Source organism: Triturus cristatus, chromosome 9 (genome assembly GCF_964204655.1).
Source record: "Triturus cristatus chromosome 9, aTriCri1.1, whole genome shotgun sequence".
In the NCBI taxonomy this organism is placed as follows: Eukaryota; Metazoa; Chordata; class Amphibia; order Caudata; family Salamandridae; genus Triturus; species Triturus cristatus.
Window position 1 is genome coordinate 927227558 of NC_140592.1, and position 24531 is coordinate 927252088.

Genomic DNA, 24531 nt, shown 5'->3' on the forward strand with positions numbered 1-24531 from the left:
TTGCAAAACAAATATGACATTGTTTGCTATAGTCGATTAACACAGTTTGTAACAGATAAAATAACTTCCTGAAGTACAACCTTTATTAATTAAATGAAGTCAGTGTCCTTTTAAAGATTATGTGCAAGACCTTTTTTAAGGTCCCCTGTTCCGAACAACTTTGAATGATATTATCTATTTTCTGCTACATCAAGCCTGCATGACTCCATACAAACTTTCAGAAATGGGGTCACTGAAAATCAGTTGAAATATGCATTTTCCCCGTAAGGATAAACATGTTATTGTGTGTACTTTCCCAATAATTTAAGTCCAATAAAATTGTTTATTTAAAAAAAAATGTATTGCCTGGGGCTCCAAAAACCTTTAAGCTGACCATGGACAGAGTGAGGCCGAGTTAGAGGTAGGCAGAGAAAAGGTGAGCGGTAGCCAGACCGAGGCGGAGAGAAAGTCACTTTCCCAGTGTACCCATTGGAAGCAGGTGGTCCTGGGCCATTACCCACTTTGCCCATGCTTAAAAAGGCTCTGATTGAAGCAAGATTTTGTTTTGCTATTGATGCTACATTTCTTATATGAACTAGGTCATACAAACCCGATTTTAATTTGATTTGCATCTTTCAACAGACAGGGGTGGGGGAATCATATCGCCCGACGCCCGAACCATATTGTTTATATTGACAGGCAAGAAGATTTATTGTCTATTTATGTCCGACGGACATGTAGACATTAATCACGTTTTAATCACGTTAAAACAACAGGCTGTGGGCACTCTGGGGCTCACAGCCAATCCGAAGCTTGCAGAGAGCCTTTGGGGGCATCGGATTGGCTAGCAGCCCATGACTGGGCTCTAGCCAGTGATTGGCTGGGGGAGTGAAACGTCACTCAGCCTCTGCAAGCAGTAGTCCGTGGCCGCCACGAGGCTTGCAATAAGCATTCAGGTAAAATAAGCAGTTTTGCCCGCTTGAATTGTGTGATATTGTGACAGAGGTGCTGCGATATTCTTTTATTTATGTTTTTAGCAACCGTGCGTGGGTAGATTAATTAGTACAAAAGCCCAGGCCTGGCCCGCCTCGGCGCCTCAGATGAGGACGTCAAAAAAGCGTATCGCAAGCAGGCGCGCTGCGCTACCACCGCTTCATGGGGGAAACACCCATTACAACGAATTCAGATTCACGCGCTGCCATTGCAACGCGGGTATAACATCGCGGGTCCGGAGCCTTCATACCGCAGATGGAAACAGATCTGCAGATTAATGCTTTCAAAAGAGACATCCGTTGGTGACTTGCAATTTATAACTTAAAGTCCTAATATAGAATAGTGAACTATTAACTTTCAGCCCAGAACTGCATAAACACACCGACAAATCTACATTACAAAATTGATTAATGTTGCAAAGAGGGTACATTTGGCGAAAAAACGATTCTTATTATTAAAGGAAGCTCCCAACTTTGCTGTTTCTTTTTCGACTCTGCGTTTGTGCTTCTCCACACCAAGCACTCTTAAACTACTGCCTACCAGTATGGGTGACATGTGACTCCTACACTTTCACTCCTTTGGCTTATGGGCAAAAAAACATTGTCGCACACGGCGCAGCCAGCACTAAAAGCTTTCAAAGCACCTGCTGCAGCGTTTCTTTCCGCCGGCAATTACCAGGCCTCACAGAAATGAGTAGGAAACTTGTGTGATGAATTACCATCCTGGAAAGAGATCCGTGTTTTGTATGGTTGAGGTTGTGACCTCGGTGAAGTTAGTGCAGAGGGTTAATATGCCTGCTGCAAAGAACATGTCGATTACAGAGTGCATAGGATGGGAACAGATCTGCAGATTAATGCTTTCAAAAGAGACATCCGTTGGTGAGTTGCAATTTATAACTTAAAGTCCTAATATAGAATAGTGAGCTATTAACTTTCAGCCCAGAACTGCGTAAACACACCGACAAATATACATTACACAATTGATTAATGTTGCAAAGAGGGTACATTTGGCGAAAAAACGATTCTTATTATTAAAGGAAGCTCCCAACTTTGCTGGTTCTTTTTCGATACTACTTACCGATTCGCAAGGAACGTAGGGCTCACGTCTGGCCAGCTGCAAAAGTGAGGGGGAAATGGCAGGAGGCACGCTGGCTGACACCTTTTATATCCCACCCATACGTTTTTACAAGGGTGACTGTAAATTAATACATTACGTATGGTTTGAAATGTACGTATTTTGTGGGAATAAATACACAGCCAAGGGTGACGGTAAATTAGTACATTACGTATGGTTTGAAATGTACGCATTTTGTGGGAATAAATACACAGCCAAAAAAAATGGAAAAAAAGGGGAATAGAAATAAAAGAATTGCCGTCAGGGTTAAGGGGAGGGGGCGCAGGGGGGCTGGGACGCGATAATATCGCTTGACAAGTTTTCCTTTAGCATTATTATTGCACAGCATTCAATGGTTTACTGATTTTAATAAAGCAAAAATATATTAATGTTTCTCTGTCAGCCGGAGCCCTTAGGTTTGATGTGGAACGGGGGTAGGTGGGACAAGTGGATTTTACAGGACATGTAGATCTTAGTGGCATTTTGTCCCTTGGACAACTAGATTATTTGGAAAATTCCACACCCCTGAACAGTGAAGAAAAATGTATCTGTTTAAATTCCTTACTATGTAACCGCAAGACGTACTGCCGACTGGAAGGCACAGCCGACCATAGAGGAAATGCGGCTAACCACAACCATGGGTGGCAGACTGATGGCACAGAAGTAGCAGGGCGCGAGAGCATGTCAAAAAGGAAAAAGGTCACCGAATGACTAGGACAGTTGCTATTCAAAAGACCCAATCAAATAGGGAGGCGTGTCCACGAGCATGGCCATAAGGGTGACCAGGACAAGCGGTCCACAGATTTGTCGCCAGATGAAATTGATCCCACCCATCCACACCAGAGAATGCAGGTGTCGCATCCATAGTGAAACATGGGGGCAGGGAGCGGGAGTCACAAGGTATAACAATAAATATCTTCACATAAGTCTGGTAAGGGCAATTTAAACCAGGTCCTTGGGATGCCTTAACAGCAGGGAGTCTTGAGATAAATGTCCGGACAAGGTCCTTGGGATGCCTCACAGCAGGGATACTTGAGGGATAAGGTGAAATGGTCCGTTCGGGGCGGACACAGCACTTGCAGGCATGGGCACAGGGCCACGTACGCCACACATTCTGTACCAAGTTGAAGCCTCGAAGCCAGAACCCGCTGTACCAAGTGACAGAAGTAGAGCTGTCACAGCAGATGGAAGCAGTTTATGATAACCTGGAAAAAACATTATGACTGTAAGGTTGATGCATTACAGAATTAGACAAATTAGGGTCATTAAGATTGTTATGGGATGGCTTGCGTTGTAATCAGAGATAAGCCAAAATGAGCATGTTGATGACTAATTCCATCATGACATTTGTGTACTAACGTATGATGTGAATAAATTAATAGCGTGTTGAATGTTAACAGTCGTTCAATAATCTGGTCACTTGCACGGTGGCAAAGCCTATGTGCTCAGTTTACTTATTTGCCGGCAGCAACACAGTGCAAAAAGGATTGGTTTGATATTATATTGGTCTTGGAGAAAAAAATCGTGCAAAGCAAATCCGAGTTACTGATGAAATGGGGTTTGCTATTATGTATGTGAAGCATTTTTCACATTTGATGGATGGTCTCCTGAAATGATTGTTTTTATTTTTTAAACTATCGAGTACAAGAGCTGTGTTGCAACAACTTGTACTTTGTGTATTTCTTTAATAGAAAGCTCTAAGTAATTTCCTGATAGAGCCCACAAATGCTATGTTTGACATGTATTGAAAAATCTTGAAACATGGATTTTTATGCGGAACGGTTTAACTCCACCTTTGTGAATTATAGCTGTATAGCCTAATAATCCATCACCTGATGCATAATCTTCAGATTTTAACAAAAATATATTTCTAGCTCAAATGGATCAAAAGTTACTAAAAACATGCTGACATATGTTGCTGCTCAGTGGAAGGCTCTTCACAAAAGTTGGCTGGTCACCTTTCTGTTGCTTATTGCTATATTTAGGTGTCGAACTAGTACTAATACAGTGAAACATATGCCTAGATAATGTTAAAATGTGTAAACACGACAAAAACAAGTAATATAACAAAATGTGCCACATTACACCTCATATTTTGCCGTAAAACTGCCAGTCATACAACATCCATTTTAGGACATTCTCATTCCTCACACCTCATCCCTACTTTTCTTCCATCATCCCTACTTCTTATCCATCATCCCTACGTCTATCCCATCGCCCCTACATCTCAATCCTTCTCATCCCACCATTATCCCTACTTCTCTTCCATAATCCCTATTTCTCTTCCATCATCCCTATTTCTCTCCTATCATTCCTACTTCTCATCCCTCATCCTTCTTCTCTTCCATCATACCTACTTCTCATCCCTCACCTCTAATTGTCATCCCTACTTCTCATCACTTATCATATCCCTGATTCTCAACCCTAGTTATCATCCATCATCCCAACTTCTCATCCCTGCTTCTCACCCATCATCCCTACTTCTCACCCAGCGTCCCTGCCTCTCATCCATCATCCTTACTTCTCACCCACCATCCCTACTTTCATCTCTAATTCTCATCCACCATCCCTACTTCTCATGCATCATCCCTACTACTCAAACAGAAATGATGGATGAGAAGCAGGGATAGGGGATGAGAAGTAGGGATGATGGATAAAAGGTAGAGATAATGGATGGATGAGAAGTAAGGATGAGAACTAGCAGTGATGGAAGAGAAGTAGAGATGATGGATAAGAAGTAGTGATGATGGATGAGGAATAGAGATGATGAATGAGGATGTCCTAAAATAGATGCTGTACAGTTGGTTTTTATTGACAGTAGGTTCCTTGGCCTAGAGCTCTAGAGAAAAAGTTTTCAAATGTTTGCAAACTTTTTCCTGCTACCCAACCAACCACAGAAGTACACTTCTAACCCCTGATGACCTCAGGGGGAGCATGTCAGGGTGCCTGGCAGAGGCCACTATCAAAGTCTAGTCAAAGTTCTAGTTGCTACTTGTCATCTGTGAAGTGGAGGGAAAAGTCCTCTTGCAGCTATTTGTATCCCTGATGCAGCCAACTCATTTGTCTTGGGTACAAAGGGGAGCAGGTCCAGTCCTTTTCCACTCCTCACAGGTCACAGACAGCAGGTCCAGCCCTCTTATGTTCTTCCACCCATCCAAAAAGAGTTCTATCCAATTGCATTGAGGTGCCATATTTATTCCTGGAATCCAGTAGTAGGTGTGGGTGACTGCTGGACACCCCCTAATTAACGGGATATTTCGACCCACGTTTCAGTAGTTCATATTTGCCTTACTGCAAACATGCACAAAATGCCTTGTGTGGCAGGGCATTTTCGAGATGGTGAAATTCTTCTGCCACACTAAACTTGGGCTCTTAGGGTTGTTTGTGTGTTAGTGAGTGAACCATGGTTATCGCTATTGTTCTCACACATCTAACACTAAAATACAGTTTCAAACAATGCCTTTACCCACAATAAACCCAGAGACAGACCCCTGTTGCAACAAAAGCATGGTTCTTGATCAACCAGAAAAGGGGATACACAAGTATTGTCTTGGGATCTTATTCTCTCACTTTGAATTGTGCCAGAGTGTTACATGTGGCTCAACAGACCTGTTAGTCTGAACAGAGTGCCGACAGCCCCCACCCTACATATTTCTTTGAGATCAGAGATGTCATCTCTGCTCTTTCAGCTCGGCCTATTCTTTACCCTGGGAGAAATTTCACACCTCTTTCACATCTCTTCCCATACTGAGCATAGACTGGGAGTTGCTAGAGTGTTAATACAAATTGGCCTCCAGTAGCTGCAGGCAGGTTAAAGGCAATTTGACAAAAAGTTACATTTCCCATACATTTAATGGTAATCTAACTTTATGATTAGATTGTATTTTTACTAAATATAAAAAAAAGGAATTGAATGGAGTCCATAGCTGATAAGGATCAAAAGTTATAGATGAAAATATGTAATCTATACTTAGATTATAGATTTTTCTATGTGCAAGTGAAAGCCTGGCCAGTAACAGTGCTGTATTGAGACCTTGTCACTGGGGGAATGGGACATGTTTGATGTCACACATGTTCCATTCTTAAGTAAGTGTATTTTTCAATCAATAGCATGATCATTCACATCAGCATAAATCATATCCAATAAAAATTCATTACAACATAAAAAGTTAGATTTACAGTAAAATAGAGTTTCATATCCCTCCATCAGTATCAAAATGTATAACATTTTAAAATTCCATATGAAGTAAAAAGAGGAGAATTCCACATTTATATCAAGTATAAAAAATGTAAGAGTTCAAAATTTCTAAGCCCCAATAATCCACTAATAACCCTAAAACTGGGTTGCTTACATGGTCATTTTTCTTTCTCAGAGTAATTATTTTTAATCTCGTCCACCAGGCATGAGGCAAGTATCTCGATTGTAAATACGAGCCACCTTGTAGTATCAGATCTAAAAATACGTAAGGCTTGGGGGTGAAAAAAATAACAAACCGGCAGGAATTATCCAGATTTACCTGCGACTAGCATAGGCGGACAGATAAAAATGAAATGTTCTAGGATCTCAGGAGAAGAGTGACAGGACGGGCACGAAGATGTTACAGAGGCATTGGCCCAAGAACTTTTTCTAAGGTTTAGAGAGAGTACCACGTACATGAATTGGATATAAAGTGCTTGTGCGTGTGATGGTTCATCATCCTCCATAAACATTTTAAAAAGAAAGCACCCCTTAACATTCATAAAACTAGAGGTTAAAGTGCCATGTTCATTGACATCAGTGTATTGTAAATCAACATACTCCCAGTACCTTTTTTTGAGCAAGGGGACCATGTTTTTCGTAATGGACTTTGGGTCCTCCCACATGAACCCCAACCCCAATTTAGTAAACTAATCCTTGTCCTTATTGAACCAGGCATTGCGCCCAGATTGTTTTTGTAGTGTTAGTACCTCTTCCAAGGCCTCCTTTACCGGGACCTGTGTTCTTACTCAAAACAAAAGTGTCTTGAGAATAGCAAAATAATGAATGGGCTTGAGACCAAAGTCAAGTCATAACGGCATTAGGGGGGTGTTCACTGGTAGATTAAGGATCGTCCTTAAGAATTTATTCTCAGCCTGTTCTAAGTGCTTTAGGGTCTCCATCCCTACAGCTCGGCCCCATATAAGGTTGCACCTCACCCTTTTGCCCTATGTATTTCAAGAATTGGAGAAGAGGGTCGAAAGGCAGAACCCCATACCCTCCTAGCTATTGCACAGTCGACATGCTGAGGGGTTAGAAAGCTCTTTTCTATTTGGGGTGTCCAAGCTAAACTTTCACTGATTCGGACTCCCAAGTAGTCGATTACCTCGACCTGCTCCAAGTTTTGGGAGCCTAACTTCAATTTGCCCTTGTTAGATTTGTAGGGGTTAAACGCCATGTATTTCATTTTGGAGCAATGGATTTATAAGCCCCTGTCCTTACATGCTTTTGCAAATTTGTTTAGGACATTCTGGATCCCCGTTGGTGTCTTTGATATAAGCAGCATGTCATCTGCAAATAGCAAGGAGGGCACAGGGCTACCTGCTAATTTTTTGAGGGGGGTCACCTCCACAATTGAACAACTCTACTATCAGCCCGTTTATGTGCAGGGTAAAAAGGGTTGGGGCAAGAACACAGCCTTGTCCTACTCCCCTAGAGACCAGAATGTCATTGGAGAAGCTCCCATCTAGATTCCATCTGACTTTGGCGTAATTATCTTGATGCAGGCGGATCTGAATTTTAAGTAAATTCATAGGAAGTCCTAAGTCTCGAAGGCCAGCCCAGAGAAGAGTACGGTCTATGGAGTCAAATGCTGTTTTTTAAGATCAACAAACACGACATAAGTGACCCCTTTCTATACAGGCAGGAGAAATTTAAATACCTGGCCTAGAGTACTCGTGGAAGCCCTAAATCCTGCCTGTAGATTAGATAATATGCTATTCTCCTCGATCCAATCTTGGCTCGGAGTTAAAATAATTTTGTTTAAAACATTTTGAGATACATCTATAAGGCTATTTGGCCTGTAATTTGCTGGTATCTTTCAGTCTCCCTTTTTAAATATTGGGATTATTTCCACACCTCTCCAGGTTGCAGAAATATCTCCGCCTCGGAGGATGGCATTAAAAACAGTTTGTAGCAAATGTACCCATATAGTAGGCTCCGATTTGAACAAATCTCCCGGTAAAGTGTCCAACCCCGGAGCTTTCCCATTCTGCACAAAGGTAATGGCTTTAACAGTTTCCTCTATTGAGAAACTAATTACATCAGCTTGTGCTAATTCTGCACTGGAGACCTGTCGATCTAGACAAGAATCATCCACTTTGCCTGTGTAGAGATTCGTGAAGTACTCCTCCCAGACATGAGGCTGTATATAAAAGTCTGTTTCAGTTTTCTGCTTGGATGTCCCTTTTGACAAGAGGTGCCAGAACAATTGGCAGTCCTTCTGCTTTGAGCCTTCTACAAGAGTACGCCAGTTTTCTGACTCCCAATCCCTTTTTGCCTCGGCTTGTGCCTTTGCATACAAATTCCTTCTGTTTATAATGTCTATCTGCATTTCTTTCCTAACCACCATAAATAGTTAGTCTCTGGCTTGTCTACAAGCCTCATTATACCATGGGGCAGTGCTCCATTGGATTAGATTAAAATTACACTGTTTATTGAAATAGGATCATAGGGTAAGAGTGAATTGATGAAAAGTTGCCATAATATCCTTGTCACTAATATCAAAATTACTCATGACTGGAAGAATCTGTGCTACTTCAGCATAGATTTTTGGGATGAGATTCCCATTGGCCAGTGTCTGTGGCCATTTGACTCTTTTGTTGTTATTAGTGGTAACAACAGGGGCCACCATCTGTTGGGGTTGGCCATAAAAAAGTGCAAGGGCAGATACCGTCAGTGCCAAGACATTGTGATCGCTATCCTCCTGATTTAGTACAATCATGTCATTCACATTTGGCCATAGGTTGAGAACTACCAAAATATAATCCATCCTGCTCCTAGCTTTGCCCCTCTTAAACGTAAAGCATGCATCTGCGTCCGTGCGCGTCTGCCCATTACAGGCTCGGACTCCATAGGCAAGGGTAAAAGAGAGTACCTGTTGCCCCACCTTAGTGCATTTCTTAATCGCTCGAATCTAGAGCTTGTTTAACCGTCTGGCTTGATCTTCATCCTTCACTAACTCCTTTACATAGTCAACTGGCTCAAAAGTTGTATTAAAATCTCCAGCGACTTTGAGATGGTGCTCTTTCCTGGATGTATCAAGGAAGTTGGTTAGTGAGGTTATCGTATTGCAAGGCTTGTGGGGGCTTCTAAAGCGATTTATATAGATTACACAACCTGATATGGATATTTTCTTTCAGTGATATCAGTTTTAAGCCAAGTATCTCCTCTGATCCTAGTTTCAATATCTTAATTTTGCATGCCAGGGTGATCTTAACCCAGATCGATAATCCACCAGCTGGACAACCATCTGGAGAACGCGTGGCCTCAATACTAAAAGTATTAAACCCCAATCTGTGTCCCTGCTCCACCGCCCAAGTTTCTTGGAACAGACATATGTGGAATCCGTCCACTAAATTACACCATTCTGGGTCATTTAGTTTTGGCCTTATTCCCGCAATATTCCAGGATCGGATTTTCAAATCCTGCTAATTTTTTATGCAGTCTTGGGATTGGTATCTCATTGTGGGATTTACTCTCTCTACGTCTAAGTTTATGGGTGACATAATGTGGTAAGTGGACCATAATATCCGGTTTCACTAGATTTCTTAATGTCGGTAGCACCTTCCAACTGGATAGTGGGGATTGCCTCACAAGTCATTAATCATTCTGTGGTTTCGGGGTTTAGTCAGTCGGGGGTGTCCAGATCAATGGGGGCTTGGTATCTATTTCTTGTTTCAAGCTGAAAGAGCTCCTGTCTCGACTTTGGGTTCTCGGTGTTACCTGTGGATTTAAGGTGCCTATAGAAAAACCTAAGTGGCAATATATCGATCGACGAGAAGAAACGGAAAGGAAAGGAAGTTTTGGAAGCCTGGCTTAGGATTTATGGGTTCAAGTGCAATACACTTCACCCTATAAATGTTTTGGAAACTACACAGTGACTCAAAATTTGAAAATAAAAGCCCTGATGAAGTTCCCTATGGGGGAATGAAACACGTTGGCTGGACATTTTTATACCAGATGAACTCTTTAAAGTTGAAATAAAGAAGTTATTTTTCTACAACTATTTGCCTCTTGGACTCTCTGAACTGTGCACCCCCATCCATTCATAATCTCTTTTGATCTGGAACACAGTGACACCTCTCAACTACTGGCGTTGGGGTTGATTGCACGGTCATTACAATTATTGGAACTGGTGTGAGGTGCGGCAAGAAAGGTCCGCCGTTGTTGCAATTGGATTATTGGCAATATGTCGATCCCTTGACTATGCCCCTGATTAGATTAAATCTTTCCCCTTCTAAGCAGCTGCCCTGCAAGCACTGGTGACCTACAATTAATAATTACACAGTCTCCAGGCGAAGTCTTGCGCAGAGGGCCAACCCAGTTTACACGTCTAACAAACAGAATATCATGGTAGTTAGCAATTGAAACATTTGTGTTCTGGGATAGCCATTGACCTGATAGTTCCTATCATTAGGAGCATTCATTTTGGGGGGAGTCTGTTCAATTACATTCCCAGTTACATTCCCAGTGAATGAGGTGCTGCGTGCAGTAAACCCGGGAATAGAAGGGGGTGGCCTTTCCCTTCTCAGATAACTGATGCATGTGGGCCCTGTTGGTTTTTGTGATACAGCCCTCATGTCACTCCTGTGTTTTTCAAAAATAGGGACACGGGGTGGTAAGTCTAGGTTCCTACTGTGGTTCCCGTCACCGGTGTGTAATCTCCCCTGGGAAAGTACCCCCCCCCCCCCATTTGACTTTTCGTTTTTGGCCCTACCCCAGTCATTATATTAGTAAGAGACTTTGGATCAATCCCACATTTGCCACCAATTTATCGAGCCTGTCCAATATGGGCAAGAGGTTGTTAGTTATTATTTTTTTTAAGCGAGTCATTAAAGTCTCAATAGTTTGCGGGGATAGGCCTATGGAGTTCAAAGATGGCAAGTCTGAGTCTATCACAGTTGGCGCTGCTTGCTTTGAATCGTTTTGCACTTCCGGCGCAGATTGCTGCGTCTTTTTCCTGGATCTGGTCCTAACAACCGGTGGCGGTTCTAGGTGCTTCGCCTTCTTTTTCCTTTTTGCTGGAGGATTACATAATGGGGTTACCAATGTTAGCAGTGGGGTATGCTTGGAGGCAGATAAGTCAGATAGGCTTTTATTGTGTGCGAGAGTACCCTGTTCAATTTAATTTGGCGGCCCGCTCTGGACTTGATCCTCATTTATAGCTGCAACCAGACCCCCCTCTAGGGACAACCATCGCTCTGCAACTAAAAGTTCCTCGTCAATGGCCTTAGCGGCCCGTAAGAGAAAACAATCAAGTGTGGAGTTCAGAAGGGGCTTTGGAGCATTCACCCTTTGCTTCAATGTGGCCATTGTTTAAAAAAGAAGAAAAAGGGGAGGGCAACGCTGTTTAAAGAGAGACTTAGTTAATTCGGCAGATGGACTTACTTGATCATTTGACCAAATTTCAGATGGCTCCTTGAGATGCCTGAGTACAGATTTTGCAGAAGTAGGTGCAGGGATATAGCCAAACCCTGAAGTCAAGAAAGTAGGCCCAGCCCAGCCTCTTCCGGGCGTGGAAGGGCCTGCCCTTGGCCTGGGCTTCACTTGGGCACGACCCGGGCACACCCGCGCACGTCCCGCGCTATGGGAGCTGCAAAGTGGTTTTAAGCGCCTCCTGGCACGAAAACTGGCAGTCGGCATCTCCAGGCGCTAAGAATTAGGGGGCTTGCAGTCCCCCGGCGTCTGAGGCAGGATTTTCGGTGTCTGTGAGTGGCTCCTGCGCTTTTTAAGTATTATATACCCCAGCTAGTAGGCAGCATGGTGTGCTTATGGGCTACTTGCTTGTTATTTCAAATTAGGTAGGAAAACCTAATTTAATATATAACCTACCTGTCAATAGGATTATTTTGACAGGCCATGGCAACAGGGTTCAAGCTGCTGCTGTCAGGCTACAGTGGGTAGACTTGTAGCCATGTTTGCACTGCCCCTGTAGTGGATAGTACAATAGGTGCTGCAATCTATTATTGCCCACCGCTGAGCAGAAAACACTACAGAATCCTTGCCCTTCCACCATAGCAGAATGCCTAAGCAGTGACCTGGAGGTTTGGGTAGCTGAGGACTTTTGAGAGGGCCCTTCTGCAAATACGCGGAGTCACCCCAATAATTCCAAAGCCGAGCGACCAGGCCCTCGAGGACTGTGACCAAAGGCTGAGCCAGCGCACCTGGTGGATAATCCTGCATGCTGAGTCGGGGGCCAGCAAACATTCTGCCATTGGGCTCTACACCTGGAGTAGTGCCCTGGAAACAGGGACTGCCAACCTTCTTCTGAGGCAGTCCCTGACATACTGGGCCTAGCAAACTGCCAGAGAGCAGACCAGGAGATGAACTGGGACTGCCCTGCCTCTAATAAAGTACTGTGAGTGAGCTGGTTTCCCCCAGGGATGAAAATTGCCATGTAACACTTGCAGGGGCTACAGTTGATGACCCGTATTCTCAGCTGCGATGAGTTGATGGACTGCAGCTTTTCGCCCCATTTGGTATGCATCCCTGTAAGCATTGACTTCTATATTCCTCATACCATATTCTGGTTTCTGTAGATGCGATATGCGAGGCAGACACAAACCTGACCCGGGGATTCCCTTGCTCCATCTACTGGTCTTGTGTCCCCGTGACCATGGATGACAAATTGTTGCCAGTGTATTTGGAAGCCTTTGCACAAGGCATACTCCCATCCTCCATGAGAGAAGCCCTTGTCGTACTTATAACCAGGCTAGAGAAGGATCCATTGGATGCTGCCTCCTGTCGCCCTCTATCATTATTGAACATAGACTACAAACTCTGACAGATTCTAGCAAAATGCCTGTATTGATATATTCTGAAGTGGATCCACCCTGATCACTCGGGATGTATTCCCCACAGAAATACCTTTTGCAATCTGCATTGATTTTCACGTGTTCCACGCGCCCTGCCTAGATCATGATCACTACGCTCTGGCCTTTTTAGAAATGGAAAAGGCATTTGATTCTGTCTCCTAGGACTATCTCTGGATGGAGCTTGATACAGTTGAGTTGGGCCCCAAATTCATAGCATGGATCAAACTGCTGTACACAGTGCTACTGGCACTGGTCCAAACTGCACCTGTTAGCTCACAAACACAATGACCGCAATGCTTGAGCTCTAGACTGGACTGAATGACCTACTAGAGGTGATGAGGGACCTCCTCTTTCCTCTAATTCCCTGATATTGCCACATAGAGATGATATGATACAGTTGTTGGTACTAGATCAGAGTGAGGAAGGGGGAGGGGAATCAGTTTATTAAAGAGTTGCTTGTTTTTTAATACTTCGCTGCACTTTGTTGACTCCAACGGCAGTAATACCAGTTCCTTAAACCGTAGATGCACTGCCTGCCTGCTTACTTTTGATTGTTTATATTGCTGGATTGTGTGGGTAACTGGAAACCCTATGCTGCGCATAGGTGCTGTAATTCCTGTAACACTGTATACTGTTGAAATGGCAATAAAAACTATTCCCCCCCTCCCCCCCAAAAAACATTAATCACACATGGCTTCATAACTGACCAACATAGCTAATGACCCCCCCATTCCGTCCCTCCATTCGTTTTCAGTGGTTCTTGCTTTTTCCTCATCACCTTTATTGTCAGTGCTTTTTATAAATCTGTTTACTGCAATATTTAACATTATTAATAGGCTTCTCATGTCCTGCAAATGAGATCCAGATGGCACACAATTATGTCTTCTGGTAAAAGTTAATAGTAGCACTTTTGAACCACTGCAACGCTGTCATTTTGGACAGATTTACTGTGGGAGCTGTCAGTTCTCATTCTCGTACACACCCTTGTTTGTGTAATCTCAGGCAAAGTAGTAATACTTGGGGTTTGCTTTCGGTCTGCTTCCTCAAGCTAAAGTAAGTGCAGTGGCTAGCGGCTCCTTCTGCCAGCTATGTTATCCACCTATTTTCTTGTCTTACTACAAACCCCCCTTAGTTAAGTTGTCCATTAGTGCACGTTTATGCTCTGCAAATGCACTCTACTCTGATCTCTCTAAAAAAGACTCTGTATGCCCAGAAAGCACCAGTTTGCCTCAAATGTTTCTCTGGAAATAGGTTCGTGTCTCAGTTGCCTGGAATCTTGCACAAAAGCTGCTAGGAAGGATTCCTTACAGTTCAAATTGGGAATATAGCCTGGAAATTCCAAATGGATTGGAATCTTTCCTGTCTGGCTGTCCATTATTCTGAATGGCATATGTCTTTCATGGTATAACTTGATGGTGTTACTATAGAAACACTTTACACGAAACATTTGTTCCGCCTCCTCACCACCTCCAGAAACCAATTCATGGATGATGTAGGGAAATTTTTAAAGTTTGGTGGATAATGTCCATATATGAAATACTACCGTCTGTTCCGGTCTCACTGTATAGAGTGTCAAGTCCTCTTTTTTGACAGAGTAATACGTGATGCTCGCAGTTGTATTTGAAAGAGGAGGTCTTCTGTTATTCTGGTCTTGTGGCAGGGGATTCCTATCATAAATGAATTGCTCCGTTTCATTACATCTTCAGGATAGCTGCCAAATTGAATGGTATGAATGTGCTAGCTAAAATGAAATGGACTCTGTGTTTGTTTTTCAAGACCTCTTTTAGAATGGACTATCATGGATCAGAGTGAGGGCCTATGCAGAGCAAAAGGTCCGGATTGCATCATTTGCAAGTTGTCATTGTGACTCTGGCACTAAATAACTACCAACAATGACGTTTGCATTAAAAAACGAGTGCAGAAACTTTTGCATAAGTCAGTAAATTCAAAAGTTAGTTTTGGCACGGATGAGAGTGCAAATGATAACAAACTGTCTGTTACAAAATACAAATGCAGTTTATCTGATCCAGCCCTGGTCACTTATTGGTGCTTGGAATCAGGCTGTGAGGTGGAATACTGCCTGAGCTCCCATGCAATTCGTAACATTAATTCAAATATAAAAATAAATAAATTTAAAAAAAAATTAATTCAAATATAATGGCTATTTTGTATGATGTCATGCGGAAGCAATCATAAGATTGCTATATGGAATGGTTAATATGTTTATAATGTAAGAATATATGATTTAATGTAATAATATGATGAAACTCTGGAATGTGCACTTTAGATCGATTTCATAATAATTTTGTACAACATAGTTGACTTTTTTCTTGAATCTCTGTTTTCAAGATTAGCTTTTTTTTAATAAGTGAATCACAGCAAATAACTATTCTTTTTTTTCTACAGTTTGCTCAGGGTGAAATCCAGAAGTCTTGTTCCAGGTCTTCATCAGAGAAGGTAGCCGAAAGCTGCCAGCAGGTTTGCCAGTGTAGACTTCGCCCTCCATTCCCACCTCCTCCGCCACCGCCGCTGCCTCCTCGTTTAATCATTAGTAAGTAAGCGTTCTGACTCATTTTTTATTACCTTCATCCAATGGATTTCCCTTGTCCCTCTTTATCTAGCCTTTTTAGTGTCTATTCTCTTTATTTAATATGTGTCACAGTGTACTATCCTCAGTTCATGTTAATATGTTCCCATTCATCCTGTACCTAGCTGCTCAGCCAGTGGGAGTGTTCCATGTAGAATGTTGGTGTGAGTGACATGAGTGGAATGCTTGGGTGCCTGGTGTGTGACTGTCAGTTGGAAGATGGGCTGAGCTGCCAGGAGGCTGCTCCTGGTGGGGCTTGTTCTAGATTGCTGTAACTTCTACTTATGGACTTAATAAACTACATAAGATCATCTCGGCTATGTCTACTTCATCACTTGAACACGTGGGGCCAGCCCACTACATTTATGGCGACGATCTGGAGCTCTCCCCACCCACTAAAGGTAGTCTGATTCCAACTAGGATGTGGAGTACAGCAAGACTACATATAGGAAAGAACCTACTACTTCTACACAATTTTTTTTAAAAAATTACTCCTCAGCAAAGGAGACTGTGGCCCCAACGCCACCCCTCATGTAAGCAACACTGACCCCAAAGAGAAGCAGTGTAACAGGTAGTGTTGCAAGGGACTGAAACTCAAGTGAAGCATAAAACGTTACATGGGACTGACACCCAAGAACTTGTGCAGCAAAAATAGCACAGTGTGGCACATGCACACAACGTCAAGGTGAAACACAAGGTGACTTACACACACACATGACGACATAAATGACGTTACACGTGTAAATGGGACTGACACCCAAAACACACATCCAAAAGTAAGGATGTACATCAAACCCCAGAAGTGTAAGGTATGACATATAAAGAAATATATGTCCAACATGGTACGAGAACCAATGACTTGGAAATGGGGCTAAAACCCATACCAAAAGTAAGGAAGGTAGACACCCTTTAAACAATGACAAAAAACGTTGAAAAGAAATGTGGGACTGTAACCCACTCCCATCCCAATGGTTGGGATAAAAACATCTTAATCATGAAAGTGCGTGAAAAAAAAGACATGGGACTAACACCCACTGGGCCAGCCCACTACACACAGCCCTTGCGTTTTAAGGTTTTCTGTATTTACGTGAAAGCATGCTTGTGAGAGCTTTATCAGTGACCCAGTGTTCCGGGCATGGAATGTTGTGCTTTAAGCGGATTCACAGGTTTTGAGGTGGCAAGTACGCTGTGTGGGGAATAAAGGCTGCAGTCCCACAGTCACATGCCTGGCTCGGTTTCAACTGACTGGACACCCATCAGGCCGCCACCGCGCTCTCCCTGAAGACGCGGCAAATAAAGACAGTTCCACCATTTGCTGTCCCAGTCTGCATCACTTGTTGGATCTAGTTGTGAGGGCTATTCGTGCATCGCCTCCCACCTAGGACTACAACCCCGCAGAGTCTTGCGCTCGGATGCGCATAAAACCCCAGCAGTGGCCCGTGGCAGCTGTAGCTGCGTATTCTTCTTCCTCGGGGGCTCTTCGTGCATGCCCTCCCACCCAGGACCACAACTCCTGCAGAACCTTGAGCGCGGATGCGCATAAAGTGTAAGCAGTGGCCGGCAGTGCGGGAGGCACCCGGGCAAAGCCCGTTGGAGCCGGAAGAAGCTGGGCCCCCATCTGACATCTTGAATCTGACTAAAGGTACTCGTCTTCCTTGTTGTTTTGTTTTTGAATCATCCTTATGGGAAAGCGCAAAGGTCCTATGGAAAGAACGGGTGGCGGGTCTGTAGCAACGCTGGATGCATTTCTGTCTAGAGCAGCTAGCGTTCTCACACACAAAATTTAACTGACTCAGTGACGCCTGTCAATGGAACCACTTATTCTTCTCTTGGGGTCTCCTGCACGGAGTACGCAGCAGGTCCCACTAAAAGTCTATTCCCCCCAATTGATCTTATCGGGCGACATTCTACCGGGGAACAGGAATCGTCACTGGAAATTATTGACCCGTCGGACATAACTAGAAAGAATTTAGAGTCTTTAGCTCCCACCACCTCATCTAGTGACCCTATTAAGGATCCCCCTGCAAAGCGGCGTAGGGCTGGCGCGATTACCAAGCCCAAGCAAACTAAACCTACCCGCGCCCCTAAACCTAGGGGTACACATCTTAAAGTCTCCACATTGAGTCATTTAACATCAGTAGCTACTCTAACTGGAAACACACTACCTCTAACAGGCTGATTTGCTGAGGAATTATGGGGAGAAGTAAGCAAAAGGTTTATGATACTTTTGGACCCTATTCTGACTAAGCTAACACAGATTGAACAACGACTGGTCGGTTTAGAAATACACAACACATCCGCCCGGTCTCTGAGTGAGCTCCCCAGAGTGCAACATTCGTATATACCCGCAGACCCAATTCTAGTACAATATAGCTAGCCCCGAACTTTGACAAATCCTTCAATCTTGGGTAATACCATTAGCTCTGCTAAACAGGTTTGTGGGCCGCATTCCGAATCTAGTGTACATGCAAATGCTCAACGGGAGGCCCCAATGATACAAGATGCAGCATCAAGGGGTAAATTCCAACAAGCACGTACAGCAAGGGAGCACTTAAGGGTACGCCACCAGGATTCGGGAACATGAGACCCTAATGCTTTGCCTGCAGATGACCATCCCCTACCAGTTCTCCATCTCCCACTGGAAGCCTCTCCTCTGGTACTGGTTTTGGCCAATGTATCCCCACTCCGGGGCAATCAGCAGGAATCTACTATGCAGTTAATGGAAAAATCACTCCATTGGCTCTCTCACAATCTTAAGAAATCAGGAATATGGAATCACCAGCTGGCCAACAAAATTATCATGGCTAGAAGAGTGGGGTGGGTGGGGAACTCACTAAAGACCAGTGCGGGCGACTGTGTTGTGATGAATTTAATAACGCACATGTGTGCCATCTTCTTATGAACAACCTCTATAGGTTCCGACTTATAAGCACCCACATTATTCATTTACCATTGGAGCATTTTTATAATCACACTTTAATTTCAGGAGAAGGAAAGAGTATTAGACTAAGGTCAGGTCCTCTATTCATGAGACATGTGGGGGGCCTGATTATTCCACAGGGGGTAAGGTTACACAATAGATTTGCTCCCCTCTCTGATCTGGAATTATTGGATTGACTACCATTGCCCATTGGGAGAATAGATACACCAGCTATTTCATGACATGGACTGCATGCAACACCCATGTCTCCCTCGCCGCAGGGCTTAGTGAATAAAAATAGGACTACCCTTGCATCCTGGAATGTGGCTGGTTTTGCCTTGAAGGCAGGTGATGAACAATGGTATAATTTATGGCAATCCTTGGAGATCTTCTGCTTCCAGGAAACGTGGGCTAAGGGTCTAGTTTTCTCGTTCTGATTTTCGCACCTTCCACACTCCCGCAGTGCCCTCAACGTCTGGCAGAGCGAAGGGGGGGGTCTACTAACCTTGATCCCGAATACCATATCCCTACAAGTAAGGCAGGTTGGCTACCCAAACATACATTTTCAGCTTTTCTATCTTGAGCCTAGAAATTAAGGTTCCTGGATTCTAATCAACCATTATAATAATGAACTAGGGAGTAATATGAAGAACGAGGTAGAAGATTTAAACAGGAAGCTAGGGAAAATTAAGTTACCTAACAAAAAAGGTCCAACCCACATCATCTGGGTGGGGGACTTCAATATTCACTTCTGTAAACATAATGAGTCTAAGGTGTGTGGCTTAGTTTACTCCCAGGGCAACCCCCTCATACACTTCTCACATAACGAATATGTTGATAGTCTAAATAACTTTCTCTATTCAAGCAACCTGGGAATATTTAATAATGCAAAAGCAGGACATATAGGCAAAACATTCAGGAGAGGTAGACAGGAGTCAACGACTGACTTTCTCTAAGTCTCCTCTATAATAAGCGGGAAAGTGGCCCACTTAGACAACCTGTTTACATGTTCTAGCAACCATGCCATTTTATACATCTCTTTAAATTTTCCCTGTAAAGGGAAAAAAGACCAACAGGCAGCAGATAACCTAGCGTTAAGTAGGAAAAACGTCTACCGGTTAAAGTGGGCACAGGTTGAGAAGTTGAACCTAGGCCATGAAGTAATAGCCCAAGCAAGGGAAGACATAATACACTGTTTGGCGGAGGGTACTTCTCCCTCCCTTCAAGTTACCCAGTTTACAGTACTCTTAACGAAACTAAAACCGGCGCTTACTCGCACCAAGCCTGTAAATCTTAATCGAAACAAAGGATGATTTGATCATGCAAGTTCCACAGCAAGGAGTGCCCTTATCAAGGCCATAAAAGCCCACCACAGAGTTCCAGCAGAGATAATAATCCTACGTAGTAATTATAACCATGCCAGGAAACAAATAGAGAAGGATATTGGAGAGAAGGCCTGGAACGATTTAGAACCATCTGCTATCTTGGGCAGCAGCAGGGAGTTCTGAAGAGTCATAAATTCCCCTTATTTTAGAGACTCCAAGGATCCTTCCCTGGACTCACATGTAGATGAGGATGCATGGGTGGGATACTTCAAAAGTATTTTTGGTATTTGCCCTTTTCCTGCCCTAACATCCACTGAGCCACCCTCATCGCCACAAGGTAGCCTGAGATTCTCTCTAACAAAAGTTAGAAGATGGTTGGAGTCTTGCGCACCAGAAAAGGCTCCGGGCCCAGAGGGGGTCCCGATTGATCTCTTCCAGCAGAACTATGATATGTGGGTCCCCTAACTAACAAATGTTTTTAATAGTATAGCAACAGAGGGTCCTCCATCATCTTGGAGCAAGAGTGTAATTGTCCCTACTTATAAGAAAGGGGATAGGTATTCCTAAGAATTACCGTCCAATTTCCCTTCTGGATACCACTGCAAAGCTCATGGGCCAGCTCTTATTATCCAGATTAGAGGACTGGGCTGAAGAAAATAATATATTGATGCAGGCGCAATATGAATTCTAGAAGGGAAAGGGGACGATGGACCAATTTTTTTTTTTTAAACCGTTTTTATTGCAGAACAATGTAATGTAGTAAGCAGCGTACATTCATAACATTCCTGCACCGCTATTGCCAGTGCCATATCGTACGTGGGTATTTAGGTAGTCGTACATAGCTGGTGAGCCCACATCCCTGAGGCCGGGCAGCGGTGGCAAGGAAATCACTGTATTTAACCATATTTCAATCTGTACATTTGCCGCGAACATAGGGTGTCTGCGTTCCGCTTTGAAGTTTCCTCCCCCCTTCTCCCCCCCATCACTTCCCCCTCCCCAGTCCCTATCCCCCAGCCCCCACCCTCTCCACCCTCCAGTGCCCACGCCTACAACTGTGACTGTTCCCGGCCTTAACGTATAGTCTGGGGTACATCTCAGGGGTACATAACCATTTACTGTGTTTGTGTGGTTTGAATGCTCCGGGGAACAACATCAGGCTCAGAGGGCGCCTCATCCTCCTCCGCCACGCTGCTGCGCAGGGCCTGCACCTGCCCCTCCCACGCTGTGGCCGCCGCCAGTGCTCTATCGTCAGCCCTACGAGTCGCTAGTTGGTATCTTAGCGTGCTTTCACTCGCCGCCCATTTCTGTAGTTCCTTAATCCACTTCCCATGTGTGGGGCCCACCTTCGACTTCCAGAGTCGCGTCACCTCTCTCTTTGCCAAGAGGAGGCCCATATCAATAAACTTACTTGTGGTCTTGTTCTTGGGCATATGAGGAAACCAGTGCAGGACACAAACCGCCGTGGTGTATTGCAAGTCCCTGTCCGTCACCTCAGTCAGTGTTTCGCCCACTTCCCTCCAGTATGCGCGCAGGTGAGGGCAGTCCCATAACATATGTCCGAGCTCCGCTCCTACAACACCGCATCTAGGGCACGCCGCATCCGCCACCCCGAAATACTTCCCAAGTTTACCCGGTGTGAGGTAGGCCCTGTGGAGGATATAAAAGTGTATCAGCTGGAAGCGTGCGTTCCTGGTACTTTTCCTGGCCCTCCGCACTATACCCGCCCACGTGGTGTCAGGGAGCTCAGTTTGTATATCCAGCTCCCATTTTGCCTTCAGCGCCGCCAGCGGCTGCAAGGTTTCGCGCAACATTCTGGAGTACAGACAAGTCACCGCTTTATAAGTGCCGGCAGACATCATGGTATACTGACAAGCCGCGGATGTAGTAGGCTCCAGGAGCCCCTCTCCCCAGTGCGCCTGCATCGCTCCTGTCACCGCCGTGTGCATCAGGTAATCTCCCCTCGGAAGATCGATCCGCTCCTGCAGAGTTTGATAAGGGATCAGCGCCCCCTCTTCGTATAAGTCGCCCAACATTTGGAGGCCCGCCTCCTCCCACACCTGCAGTCCCGCCCAGTCTCCACCGTGCGGGAGCGCCGTCACCATTCCCAGCGGAATCTCTGGCACATACGGGCGTCGCACTCTCGCCCGACGCTGCGATCGATTCCAGCAATGCCGGAACGTCTGTTCCTCCAGGGACAAGTCTCCAACAACCAGCCTCTGCTGTAGCGTAATGTACGCCAGCACATGGCGAGGGGTGCCTCCCTCCCTGTAAGGGGACGATGGACCAATGCCTAAGTTTGTCACTCTGTATCGAAGAATATACCAAAGTGAAGAGGAGGAGGATCTACATGGCTTTTATGGACCTGTCAGTGTTCTTTGATTGGGTCTCCCATCAGAATTTGCGGTCAGTGCTGGAGGGGATTGGGGTCGACCACCTGATAATCCGCTTTATCCATCAGCTATACGGCAACACTACTGCTTGCATCCGGTATGGCGCAAATGGGGAATGTACACGTTCATTTAAGATCGAGAGGGGGTTCAGGCAGGGTTGTGTCCTCGCCCCGTTTCTTTTTTCCATCTACACAAACTGGGTGGGGGCCGGCCTGACTTGTTCACCTCTGGACATGCCTACATTTGATAACATCCCTCTTTCAATACTAACATATGCTGATGATGGTGTCCTAATCACTTGCACAGGGGTTGCTTTACAATCTCTTATAATATTCTCCTATGATATGTGTCATCATGGCTCCATTAGACCTCAGAGTAAATGAAACAAAGTCATTTGTCATCATAGCGGCAGCCAGGAGAAGAGCAAACCCCCCCCCCCCCCCCCCCCCCCAGTTCAAGCCGGCCTTAAAGAAAATGTAAGTGGTAGGCTCCTTTCCATATCTCTGGGTATTGTTTGATAAGAACCACTCCTGGAAAAATCTGGTGGCGGCAAGAGCACAGGGCATGGAAAGGAGCCTTCAGGCTATTAGGGTCTTTGCAAGGAAGTTGGGAGCCAGCCCTCTGGACATGATTAGAAATATCTACTGAGCTAAAACAAAGGCAGCGGTAACATATAGGGCAGTAGTTTGGGGGTTGACAAACTCAGATAAGCTCCAGAGGATAGAAGATACCTTTTTTTTTTTTAAATCAGGCCTCTTGACCCCATTCCCTTTCAAACTATATTTTACACCTTGAATTGGGGTTACCCCACTTGCTTGACACTATCAGACTGGCCCAAATCCTGTTGTGGCTCTCGATCTGTCGGAGGTCCACTGTCAATTTAACACAACGTATATTTGCCAGCTGCATTAAAGTGGACCACTACAACAGGATTGGTTGGCTTAGATATGTTGAGGCCGAACTGACTGCAATCGGGCAGGGTAACTTATTTAGTGATCTCTCACTGTGTAGGAAGGTATCAAAGCGGCAAATTATGGACGAGTATCTTCAGGGGGCTAACTTTCTATGGAGGGACAAGTATCTGCAACAAAAGGCGATATTTGCACATGATTTTATTCCGCCAAGAGTAGGGGATGGATTTTCATACCTTTCGTGCATCAGCTTCGCTCACGATAGATTTATTTTACTGCGCTTCCGGCTGAATTACATCCGTCTGATTCTAGCTCATCCAGTGAGAAAGTTTAAACACTCAGATTGGCCTCCCTGTCAGTGCGACAATCACTCGCCCCATATAGATCTACATGTACTACTATTCTGCAAGTTCTACCACACTGAAAGGAAAACTTTTATCCTACTGCTTTAAGGCGCTATAACTTCACACAGTGCAGGGTGGCATTGTATTTTTGAAAGGCACTCTCTGATCCCATTGTCTGCTTCTCTGTAGCATGTTTTTTGTGGGCTTGTGTGAGAAAGTGGAGGAATTGGGTCTGTTGACATAATTTGCTGTATCAACGAGAATAATCGGTCTCATTTAAGTGATAGGGGACCAAAAACCAAATAATTGTGCAAAAACAATGATTGCTTCCACTTATGGCTTTTAAATATTATTTTTCCTGTGCAGGGCCAATCTGATGAAATTGCTAAAAACTCTATAGATTTTAATTGTCTTTTATATGGTTTTTATAATATTGTGTTCTGGCTTATTTGATGAAATTACGCTTTTATGATCTGTTTTAAAAAGAGAAAGATTATTATTGAAAAAAAGAGGCTGCTCTGGTTTAACCTGAGGTGCATCTTGTTTTCTAGTATGACAGATTAACTTGAAAATACTATGTCCACACATGCAGTATTTGCATCAATAGCGTACTCTAGTTAGCAATGCTCATCAGCCCTATAGTTTGTAGCAAGAAAAAGCTGTACACATAATGCTCTATGAAGAGCCATTAACCATTCGGGCAATTTGTAATCACCAAATTGTAATCAACTGGTGCAAAAAATCACTAAACAACACATTTCACAGATGTTAATGTCTATGACCAGTCTCAGTGGCTCAAGCCCACCTTCAGTAGTCAGATTTATAAAGGTGCTCAGACTCTGAAAGTGCTGCAGGACCATATAAAAGGTAGAACTGTTCTACATGAATTCTAGTAACCTATCATAAGATGTACATTC

The 24531-nt window shown here is 44.2% G+C and overlaps 1 protein-coding gene across 2 annotated transcripts in view; it reads left to right on the plus strand.

The window, feature by feature from the left end:
- Positions 1 to 24531, plus strand: part of PRIMA1 (proline rich membrane anchor 1) — a 789901-nt gene that overhangs the window by 243246 nt on the left and 522124 nt on the right. For both annotated transcript variants that reach the window (XM_085626481.1, XM_085626480.1), the window contains exon 3: positions 15544 to 15688. In XM_085626481.1, coding sequence (XP_085482607.1) covers positions 15544 to 15688 — 145 coding nt within the window. The remainder of the gene's footprint in view (positions 1 to 15543; positions 15689 to 24531) is intronic.